We start from the raw sequence: 12,438 nt of genomic DNA on the forward strand, positions 1-12,438 counted from the left end.
GCATTTATTATTTTGTGTTTTTTGGATTAGTGCTAACCTTGTTGGGGTGAGATGATATCTCATTGTACTTTTGATCTGCATTTCTCTAATGGCTAATGATTGTGAACATTTCTTCATGTGTCTGTTAGCCTCCTGAATATCTTCTTTGGAAAACTGCCTATTCATATCATTTGCCCATTTTTTAATTGGGTTGTCTTTTTGTTGTTGAGGTTTTGCAGTATTTTGTAGATTTTAGAGATTAGATGCTGATTGGATTTGTTGTAGCCAAAATTTTTTCCCAGTCTGTAGGTTGTCTTTTTACTCTTTTGGTGAAGTCTTTTGATGAGCATAGGTGTTTGATTTTTTAGGCGCTCCCATTTATCTAGTCTGTCTTCTGGTGCTTGTGCATTGTTACTTATGGTACGTATTGTGTTTGTGCCATGTATTAGGGCTCCTAGCATTGTCCCTATTTTTTCTTCCATGACCTTTATCATTTTCAATTTTATATTTAAGTCTTTGATCCATTTTGAGTTAGTTTTTGTGCATGGTGTAAGGTATGGGTCTTGTTTCAGTTTTTTGCAGATGGATATTCAGTTATGCCAGCACCATTTGTTAAAGAGACTGTCTTTTCCCCAGTTAATGGACTTTGGGCCTTTGTCAAATATCAGCTGCTCACAGGTGGATGAATTTACGTCTGGATTCTCAATTCTGTTCCATTGGTTTATGTATCTGTTGTTGTACTAGTACCAGGCTGTTTTGACTACCATGACAGTATACTGGGTTCTAATATCAGGTAGTGTGAGGCCTCTCACTTTGTTCTTCTTCTTGAGAAATGCTTTACTTATTCGAGGCCTCTTTCCTTTCAATATGAAGTTGGTGGTTTGTTTCTCCATCTCATTAAAAAATGCCAGTGGAATTTGGATTGGGATGGCATTGTATCTGTAGATTGCTTTGGGTAGAATAGACATTTTCATGATGTCGAGTCTACCTATCCATGAGCAAGGTATGTTTTTCCACTTCTCTTTTGGTTTCTTGCAGTATTCATTTTATAGGTTCTTTTACATCTCTGGTTAGATTTATCTCTAATTATTTTATCTTCTTGGGGGCTCTTATAAATGATATTGATTTGGTGATTTCTTCCTTGAGGTTCTCTTTGTTAGTGTAAAGGAATCTAACTGATTTTTGTCTGTTTATCTGGTATTCTGAAACTTTGCTGAAATCTTCTATTAGTTCCAGTATTTTTCTTGTGGATTTTTTGGAGTTTTCTGTGTATAAGATCATATCATCTGCAAATAGAGATACTTTGACTTCTTCCCTACCAATTTGGATGCTGTTTATTTCTTTCTCTAGCCTAATAGGGTCCTGCAAAATTCTATCATGTGATCTCCAGCATCATTTCTATCACCAAGGCCATATTTTCCAACTACCAATCTTTCTTCTTTGTTTCCAAGCTTTGCATTCCAATTACTGGTAATTATCAATGCATCCTGATTGCATGTTTGATCAATTTCAGACTGAAGAAGTTGGTAAAAATCTTCAATTGCTTCATCTTTGGCCTTAGTGGTTGGTGAGTAAATTTGAATAGTAGTATTAACTGGTCTTCCTTGTAGGCATATAGATATTATCCTATCACTGATAGCATTGTACTTTAGGATAGATCTTGAAATGTTCTTTTTGACGACGAATGCAACACCATTCCTCTTCAATTTGTCATTCCCACAATAGTAGACCATATGATTGTTTGACTCCAAATGGCCAATACCAGTCCATTTCAGCTCACTAATGCCTAGGATATTGATGTTTATGTGTTCCATTTCATTTTTGACGATTTCCAATTTTCCTAGATTCATACTTTGTACATTCCACATTCCGATTATTATTGAATATTTTCAGCTGTTTCTTCTCATTTTGAGTTGTGTGACATCAATAAATGAAACTCCCAAAAGCTTGACATCCACATCTTTAAGGTTGACTCTAATTTGAGGAGGCAGCTCTTCCTCAGTTGTATTTTGAGTGCCTTCCAACCTGAGGGGCTCATAATCCTGCACTATATCAGACAATGTTCTGCTGCTATTCATAAGGTTTATACTGGCTAATTCTTTTCAGAAGAAGACTGCCGGACCCTTCCTCCTGGTCTGTCTTAGTGTGGAAGCTCAGCTGAAACCTGTCTGCCATGGGTGATCCTGTTGGTATTTGAGTATCAGTGGTAAAGCTTCCAACATTACAGCAACATGCAAGTCCCCACAGTATGACAAACTGACAGACTCGTGCGGTTCTGTTTTCATTAGAAGACCAAAATGATCTCTTCCTTCTCATATGATAGGACTTTGGGCAAAAATTGGTTAGTATTGTCACATACACTATCACATACACACACACATACACACACACACGCAACGAGAGTGAGAGAACTTGTTGGGTTAGCTGGAGTGAGAGTAGATGAGGGATATGGTTAGATGTCTTTTGAATTGTTCCAGGAGAAGATACAGAGAAGTTTCAGGGCTAGGTAGCAGGAATTTGAGAGTGTTCTTGATATGGGTTGGATATTTGTAAGAATGGCATTTCCAACCAGGGAACTTTCTCAAACTGCAGCCACCAAGTCTATAAACCTACTGTGTTTTCCCTCATTTTTCTTTGCTCCTGTTACAGCAGACCACATGTGAAGGCCCGTCCTCCATGTGCCAGATGGACGCTTTCCCTTCCTGCCTCCCCTCTACAGGGTGGGTCTTCCTCCTTAACCCAATTCCCTTTTCTAGCAGCTGCTCTTTTTCTCTTCTGCCCCTCACAGTTGAGATGTCTATGCTTGCTGCTTCCGTTTCTTCATCTTATCTGTCTCAGTGTATTTTATCCTTACTTCTACGAGTCATCCAGAGTAACACTCAATGAGAGAGAGGCCCAGGTCAGTAAATCCAAGGGCTGTTCTGTCGTTCTTTTATTACTTGAAATCTCAGTAACAGTCCACCCAACACTCCCACCATCTTGAGCTGTTGACACAACACTCTCCTGGCTTTCCAGCAACCTTCTGCCCACTTGAGTTTGTTTCTCTGGATTTATAATGTTGAAATAATTGAAAGATCACTCCTGGGCCCCACTGTCTTCTTCCTTAATATTTTCCAAAGCTGTCTCATGTGTCCCTCAACCATCTGTCGGTTTGGCGGAGAGTGGTAGCTTGTGTGTTTCTATGATGCTGAAAGCTATGCCAGTTATGATTTAAGTTATTATAATTATAATTACATAAATTTATAATATATAAGATAATTTGATAGGGAGGAAATTGTTTGTTAGTTTTGTCTGTTTGTTTTTTTACTACTGAATCTCTGTGCATTGTGCATGTTGTTGTTATTTATTATTAGTTGCCCTCAAGTTAGCTCCAACTCCTGGAGAAAAGAGAATGAAATGATGCCTGGTTCTAAGCCATTTTCATGATCATTGGGCTATTTGAATCCATTTTTCCAGGTATTGTGTCAATCCATTTCACTGAGAATTTCCCTCCTTTAAGCAGTTGCCTAATAATATGAGAATTTTCTTAAATATTTCATGCATTGTCATATTTCATTTAAAATGACTTTTATGGGGCGGGGGCCAGGGGACCATAGCTTTGGGGTACATCTAGGTCAGTTAGCTTAACAAAGTTTATTAAGAAAATGTTCTGCATCCCACTTTGATGAGTGGTGTCTGGGGTCTTAAAAGCTAGCAAATGGCCATCTAAGCTGCATCAATTGGTCCCATCCCACCTGGAGCAAATTGGAATGAAGAAAACCAAAGACACAAGGAAAATATTGGCCCAAGAGACTGAAGGACCACATAAACCAGAGACTCCACCAGCCCGAGTCCAGAAGAATTAGATGGTACTTGGCTACTACCAATGACCGCCCTGACAGGGAACACAACAGAGAATCCCAGATGGAATGGGAGAAAGGTGTGGAGTAGAACTCAAATTAATTAAAAAGGTTAGACTTAATGGTCTGACAGAAACTGGAGGAGCCCCCGAAACTATGGCCCTTTGACACTCTACTAACCCATAACTAAAACCATCCCTGAAGCCCATTCTTCAGACAAAGATTAGACAGGACTCAGCATCTAACAGCAACAACATAAAACAAAAAATAATACATGTGAGGAGTGTGTCTCTTAGTTCAATCAGATACATGAGACCAAATGGATGGCTGCTGTCCAGAGGCAGGATGAGAAGGCAGAAAGGGCAGGAACTGGTTGAATGGACACAGGGAACCCAGGGTGGAAAGGGGGAGTGTGCTGTCACACTGTGGGGATTGCAACTAATGTCACAAAACAATATGTGTATAAATTTTTGTGTGAGAAATTAACTTGAGCTGTAAACTTAATAAAATAAAATAAAATGAGTTTTAAATGATGTTACAGATATTTAGGTAAAAAATCCAGTTATTGTAATTATAATTAGTACATTTACAATACCTACACTAATTTGACCTATTGCTATCACAGCTGGACAGTTGAGGCCAAGCTGGCTGAATAGGGACCAAAGAAAAAATAAAAGCCAATAAGAGTAACCGTTGAAGTACTAAAATATTATTGACAACTTTGCAATTATAGTTATCTTCCTGAGATGTACAAATAGAAATACTTAATTTAATCCCTTTTAATGCAAATAGAGCAGAGTTTCTCAGCCTTTTTTTTCACTATTGTCTGCTTAAAGAGCCATGTTGGACATTTTTTCCTACTCACTCCTCCCCATGATAATTTACTAGCCCAGATACACTATATTATCTGTTTGTGTACTATGTTCAGATACTGTATGTACTGCATATGCATCTGCACTTTGTACATAAAAAGTAGAATTTTTCACCCTCAAGAACCACTTATTGCCTTTTGGTGATGGCACTGCCCCTGATGAGAATGTGTGAACCAGACGGACTCTTTGAAGATAACAATGCATAATCAATAAATTAATAAGGACCTAAAAATAACTGTACTAGAACTAAAAGATGCAGACCATGTCTTTGCTATCGTCTCAACTCTAGAGAGTTGGCTCTGGTTAACTGGTCCAATACAGGGAGCAAGTTATTTCTTGTTATGCTAATCCACTGCTCCATATGGGCACAATGGTACAAATAACGCTGTCTTCAGGGATAGAAGTGTATTTTGTTCCAAATGAATTGCTCTATATCTGTCGTTGTTGTTAGTGGCTGGTGAGTCAGCTCTGATCCATGGTGACCTTACTTTCAACAGACTGAAATGTTACGTGATCCTATGACATTCTCATAATCACCAGCACATTTGCTTCCATTGCTGGAACTATTGTGCCAATCCATCTAAACTGAGGGTCTTCCATGCCCTCATCAGCCCTCTACTTCACCAAACATGATGTCATCCTCCAGCAATTGATCCCTTTTGATGATGAATCCAAAGCAAGCAAGTCAGACAATGTTCTGGTGGGATTCATAAGGATTTCACTGGCTAATTTATGAAAGTAGATCACCAGGCCTTTTTTCCTAGTTTGTCTTAGTCTGGAAGCTCTGCAGAAACCTGTCCACCATGGGTGACTCTGCTGGTATTTGAAATACCAGTGGCATAGCTTCCATTATCATAGCAACATGCAAGCCACCACAGTACAACAAACTAAAAACGGATGGTGGAATTGCTGTATACAGAAATTCTGAATTACTGAAAACTTTCGATAGCCTGAAATATTGTAAAAATAATTTAACAAAAGTAACCTTGAGGACATAGTACAAAAATAATACCACAAAGGAAAGAATATCTGGGTAGAAAACTGAAAGTTTTTGCTCAACTTAGCGTTATTATAAAATACAGAACCATGGAGGAAATATCAAATAGAACATTATATTAAGCAAATATTCTCTTCCCTGTAAAACAACCTACTACCCGCCAATGACAAAATGGTAAACATCAGGGAATCAACCATAATTATCATTTGAATCTCTCTCTGCAGTTGATTCATCTGCTCTATTTCCGCTGTCTAGAATGCTGCTCCTCGAGGCCTTTTTCTATCCTTTAAGAAAGGTTTTTAAAATAGTAGAAGTTTTATGTTTAAGACTCTAACTTTTCATTGACCAAGTCTTCAGGCTTCCAGGGGCTTTGAAGCTGGAAACCATGGTAACAGCTTTTGTACATATCCCACTAGCATAATAAGCACTTGGTTTTTATTTTGAAGTGGGAATACACATTTTATCCAGTACTACAAATAGATTATTTTACAACTAATTTTAGTAACCGCTACACATAACACAGATCACATGGAAAGATCATGTGTTTCAAGTGAGGTTACTGCTCTAAAAACCTAGTTGTTGTGCTGTGGGACACTCATTTATCTAGTGTTCAGAGCTCTCAGACAAAATAACTTCTTTTAATGAGTAATTACATTTACAAAAGAAAATGACCTCATCTCACTGGATTATCTGAAACCACATAAACTTATTAAAAAAAAAAAACAAACTGAAAACAATAAGGACAACAGTAGACAAACGGTTCGTTTTGTATGCACCTTTCTTTTCTGTGCTTATTAGTATTTTTTTAAGGTGTTATATTTTAAATGCAAGCATGGTGATGAAATACTAGTGAAGACTAAATGAACTACCTATCACCTGCTTAGAAGATTTTGTATTTCTTGTTGATAACAATATCAAAAGCAATTTATTAATGTTGTTGTTAGCTGCTGTCAAGTCGGCCCCCAACTCATGGTGACCTCATGCGCAACAGCAATAAATGCTGCCTGGTCCTGTGCCATCCCCGTGATTAGTTGCAGATCAGACCATTGTGATCCATAGGGTTTTCACTGGCTGATTTCTGGAAATAGATCACCACACCTTTCTACCTAGTTTGTCTTAGTTTGGAAGCTCAACTGAAACCTGTTCAGCATCATAGACACTCAGAGGCTCCACCGACAGATGGGCGGTGGTTGCACATGAGGTCCATTGGCTGGGAATCCAACCGCAGTCTCCCTTATCAAAGGCTAAATTTCAACCATTGAACAATTGTTGCCCCCTTAATTTATTATTACATGCTGGTATATTTCATCCTATTTGTGGGTCTTTGAGTATTCATATCTGTGTTACCTTTAATGAAGACAGCAGGTAAATCTTCACTTATATCCTTTGTGATTCTCACAGTGTACCAAGGATCAATGGAACCATTGGAAAAGATGATTTTGCTTCCATTCACATTGAAGTCACCATAGTGCTTGTTGGTAGCTTTAACACCCTGAGCCACTGAATCACTATTGAACTCAGGAACAAAGATATCTGAACATTTCTGAAGAAAATACCTGCAAAGAAGATCAGACAAAATTATAGGTGCTGGAGAACAAGGTTGTAGAGTGTATGAAAGATATCTACAGGAAGAGTGTGGTGGTGGTTTTTTACTGTTCTTTTTTTTAATAATTTTTTTTTCATTGTGCTTTAAGCAAAAGTTTACAGTTCAAGTTAGTTTCTCATACAAAAATTTATACACACACTGTTATGCGACCCTAGTTGCTCTCCCTATACTGTGACAGAACACTCCTCCTTTCTACCCCGAATTTCCTGTGTCCATTCAGCCAGCTCCTGTCCCTTTTTGCCTTCTCTTCTTGCTTCCAGATAGGAGCTGCCCATTTAGTCTGATGTATCTACTTGAGCTAAGAAGCACTCTTCTCACGAGTATCATTTTATGTCCCATAGTCCAGTCTAATCTTTGTCTGAAGAGTTGGCTTTGGTAATGGTCTCAGTTCTGGGCTAACAGAGAGTCCAGGAGCCATGTCTTCTGGGGTCCCTCCAGTCTCAGTCAGACCATTAAGTCTGATCTTCTTAAACTAGAATTTAAGTTCTGCACCCCACTTTTCTCCCGTTCCTTCAGGGACTCTCTGTTGTGTTCCCTGTCAGGGCGGTCATTGGTGGTAGCCAGACACCATCTAGTTCTTCTGGTCTCAGGCTGATGGAGTCTCTGGTTTATGTGGCCCTTTTTGTCTCTTGGGCTAATATTTTCCTTGTGTCTTTGGTTTTCTTCATTCTCCTTTGCTCCACGTGTGTTGGGACCAATTGATACAGCTTAAAGGCCACTCGCTACCTTTTAAGATCCCAGACGCCACTCATCAAAGTGGGATGCAGAACATTTTCTTAATAAACTTTGTTATGCCAATTGACCTACATGTCCCCTGAAACCATGGTTCCCAGACCCCCACCCCTGCTACTCTATCCCTTGAAGTGTTTGGTTGTATTTAGGAAACTTCTTAGCTTTTGGTTTAGTCCAGTTGTGCTGACTTCCCTTGTAGTGTTTTTTGTCTTTCTCTTCACCTAAGATAATTCTTATCTACTATCTAGTTAGTGAATACCCCCTCCCTCCTTCCCCACTCTTGTAACCATCAAAGAATGTTTTCTTCTGTGTTTAAATCTTTTAATGAGTTCTTATAACAGTGATCTCATACAATATTTCTTTTGCGACTGACTAATTTCTATCTCTCTACAATATATTCCAAGGAGTGGGAATGCTGGATTGTATCGTACTTCTATTTCTAGCTTTTTAAAGAAGCATCAAATTGATTTCCAAAGTGGTTGTACCATTTTACATTCCCACCAGCAGTGTATAAGTGTTCCAGTCTCTCCACAACCTCTCCAACATTTATTATTTTTTGTTTTGGGATTAATGCTAGCCTTGTTAGAATGAGATGGTATCTCATTGTAGTTTTGATTTGCATTCTCTAATGGCTAATAATCGTGAGCATTTCCTCATGTATCTGTTAGCCACCTGAATGTCTATTTTGGTGAAGTGCCTTTTCATATCCTTTGCCCATTTTTTAATTGAGTTATTTGCCTTTTTGTTGTTGAGGTTTTGCAGTATCTTGTAGATTTTAGAAATTAGACACTGATTGGATTTGTCGTAGCCAAAATTTTTTTCCCAGTCTGTAGGTTGTCTTTTTACTCTTTTGGTGAAGTCTTTTGATGAGCATAAGTGTTTGATTTTTACGAGCTCTCAGTTATCTAGTTTCTCTTCTGGTGTTTGTGCATCATTAGTAATGCTTTGTATTCTGTTTATGCCATGTATTAGGGTTCCTAGCATTGTCCCTATTTTTTCTTCCATGATCTTTATTGTTTTAGATTTTATATTTAGGTCTTTGATCCATTTTGAGTTAGTTTTTGTGCATGGTGTGAGGTATGGATCTTGTTCCATTTTTTTGCAGATGGATATCCAGTTATGCCAGCACTGTTTTTTAAAGAGACCGTCTTTTCCCCAGTTAATGGACTTTGGGCCTTTGCCAAATATCAGCTGCTCACAGGTAGATGAATTTATGTCTGGATTCTCAATTCTGTTCCATTGGTCTATGTATCTGTTGTTACAGTACAGTACCAGTACCAGGCTGTTTTGACTACAGTGGCAGTATAATAGGTTCTAATATCAGGTAGTGTGAGGCCTCCCACTTTGTTCTTCTTCAGTAATGCTTTACTTACCCGAGGCCTCAAATTTGCTGATTTGTTTCTCTATGTCGTTAAAAAATGCCATTGGAATTTGGATCGGGATTGCATTGTATCCATAGATCACTTTGGGTAGAATAGACATTTTCACAATGTGGAGTCTTCCTATCCATGAGCAAGGTATGTTTTTCCACATATGTACGTCTCTTTTGGTTTCTTGCAGAAGTATCTTGTAGTTTTCTTTGTATAGGTCCTTTACGTCTCTGGTTAGATTTATTCCTAAGTATTTTATCTTCTTGGGGGTTATTGTAAATGGTAATGATTTGGTGATTTCCTCTTTGACGTTCTCTTTGTTGGTGTAGAGGAATCCAACTGATTTTTGTATGTTTATCTCGTATCCTGATACTTTGCTGAAATCTTCTATTACTTCCAGTAGTTTTCTTGTGGATTCTTCGGGGTTTTCTATGTATAAGATCATATTGTCTGCAAATAGATACTTTGACTTCTTCCTTACCAATTTGGATGCCTTTTATTTCTTTTTCTAGCCTAATTGCTCTGGCTAGGACCTCCTGCACAGAGTTGAATAAGAGTGGGGATAAAAAGCATCCTTGTTGGTTCCTGTTCTCAAGAGGAATACTTTCAGACTCTCCATTTAGGATGATGTTGGCTGTTGGCTTTGTATAAATGCCCTTTATTATGTTGAAGAATTTCCCTTCTATTCCTATTTTGTTGACAGTTATCATGAATGGGTGTTGGACTTTGTCAAAAAACTCTTCTGCATCAGTTGATAAGATCATGTGGTTATTCTGTTTTATTTATGTGATAGATTACGTTGATTGTTTTTCTAATGTTGAACCATTCCTGCACACCTGGTATGAATCCCACTTGGTCATGGTGAGTTATTTTTTTTGATATGTTGTTGAATTCTGTTGGCTAGAATTTTGTTGAGAATATTCGTGTCTACGTTCATGAGGGATATGGGTCTGTAATTGGTCTTTTGTTTTTTTTAAGTTGTTGTGTTTTCCCCTGAGAATCTGAGTTGCTTAAAATAGCTAAAATAATTTCTTCAATTTAAGAATGAAATTATCTATCTATCCAGCTTACCCACTCCTCTTATTAGGTTCTCTAGTAGTTAAGCTTGGAAGAATACGACCAGCAAAGTTCTTCTGTATTTGCACCCTGACCAACTCAATATAGAGCCTTTGTAAGGAGGCTGCAGTCACCACAGGCTGCTGTTTTCTGGACTTACGGCTTCAGAAAAGGAAAGCAGAAAAGCCTATTCTTTGCCTTCCCACTGAATCTACACTTAAACCTGGACTAGTAATCATTGAGGGAGGAAGAAAGCTCAATGCATAGCCTGTGTCATAGATTGAATTGTGCCCCCCCAAAATATCTGTCAACTTGGCTGTGCCATGATTCACAGTACTGTATGATTGTGTAATCTGATGTGCTTTCCTTATGCATTGTAAACTCTGTTACTATGATGAGATTATACGTGATCTCCTTGTGTGTTGTAAATTCTATCACTGTGATGAGGTTATACTGATGAAGTTGACAAGATTAGATAGTGTCTTAATGCAATCTCTTTTGAGATATAAAAGAGAGAAGCAAGCAGAGACACATGGGAACCTCATACCACCAAGAAAGCAGTGCCAGGAGCACAGCATGTCCTTTGGACCTGAGGTTCCTGCATAGAGAAGCTCCCAGACCAAAGGAAGACTGATGACACAGACCTTCCTCCAGAGCCAATGGAGAAAGTGTTCTCCTGGAGCTGACGCCCTGAATTTGGACTTGTAGCCTACTGGACTGTAAGAGAATAAACTTCTCTTTGTTGAGGCCATCCATTTGTGGTATTTCTGTTGGAGCAGCACTAGATGACTAAGACAGCCTGCCTGGCTGTTAAGGAGGAAGAGAGCCCAGAGGCAGTGAGAGCCAGAGACTGCCTCCAATGCTGAGAGGTGTGCCCCAAGGCTCTTCCATATACCCCATTTCAGTTGTTCTAGCCCCAAGGGTCTGGAACTCCAAAGAAAGACTGAAGAATGGAGCCAAGGAATAAGCAAGATTTTCCCTCTTGTGCCCTAGGAGCAAAAATGATGTGCAAAGGAGCAAAGGACTAAAAAGTTGGATGGGCCTTCTCACCACACTGGTGGAATAGACACCAAAAGAAGTGAGGCTACAGTAGGTGCTTGCCACAATACAGGTACGTTCACCCTAGACACCACTCTTAAAAATTGTGGTCCAGTTAATATACTTGACTTTGATTAAGTCATAGCTCCATTTTTCATTAGGGAATTTGAGGGTTTGGAGACTTTGATAGGAGAAACTATATGCTCCAAGTTCATACTTTCCCCCCCAACTTTATACTTTTATCATGATTTTATCCTTCAACATATTTTTGCATGTTATAATATCTATGCATTTTATGTACAAAATATCTACACACACACATACTCACTTATAAATAAAGAATCTCTTTCCTGCAATTTTAAGTGTCAAATTGCCTTGAAGGTTATTCATATTTATTAGCTTCTGTTTCTAGGGATAATTCTAGAATTCAGGAGTCACATCTTGCTCTACAAACACAGTAATATGAACAAAGTATCATAAACCAATGAGAATAAAGATGACTAAGGGAAATCTGTCCTGCTTTATACAACTGGCAAATCTTGGCTAACCTGAATTCAAAAGAGATGGACAAATTACCTTCTTTTATTTGCAAATTTGCTGTCACCATGTTATTTAATTGGATTTTTCAATAAACACACAAAGTACTTTCTTGGTAAAAGAGTATTACATAAAATAACCCTGTAATGCTAATAAGCAAGGTTAAGTCTACTAGTGTATTTATTCTTAATAATCCTCTAAAACTTACAGTCTGTTTCCTGGTAACTACTACATAAGGTAAATTCAGAAATCTGAGATTTTGTTCTATATATCATATTGGAATATTTTTGATTTCTCAAATTTCCATCCAGAAGATTTCTCCCTTAATTTTTGGCCAGTTTGGGATTGGCCAATCTGATAAATTTATTCTTCCCTTTACATATGGAAAAACAAAAACCCAAACCTCTGCAAT

General features: G+C 38.2%; 1 protein-coding gene across 1 annotated transcript in view; it reads right to left on the bottom strand.

Moving 5' to 3' along the window:
* Positions 1-6,975: 6,975 nt before the first annotated feature.
* LOC111820550 (thymus-specific serine protease-like) overlaps positions 6,976-12,438 on the bottom strand; it is a 29,398-nt gene continuing 23,935 nt past the window's right edge. The window contains exon 5 of the mRNA XM_023731198.1: positions 6,976-7,243. Within this exon, the coding sequence (XP_023586966.1) occupies positions 6,976-7,243 (268 nt within the window). The remainder of the gene's footprint in view (positions 7,244-12,438) is intronic.

The sequence above is a fragment of the Trichechus manatus genome, unplaced genomic scaffold, assembly GCF_000243295.1.
Source record: "Trichechus manatus latirostris isolate Lorelei unplaced genomic scaffold, TriManLat1.0 scaffold00041, whole genome shotgun sequence".
NCBI lineage: Eukaryota > Metazoa > Chordata > Mammalia > Sirenia > Trichechidae > Trichechus > Trichechus manatus.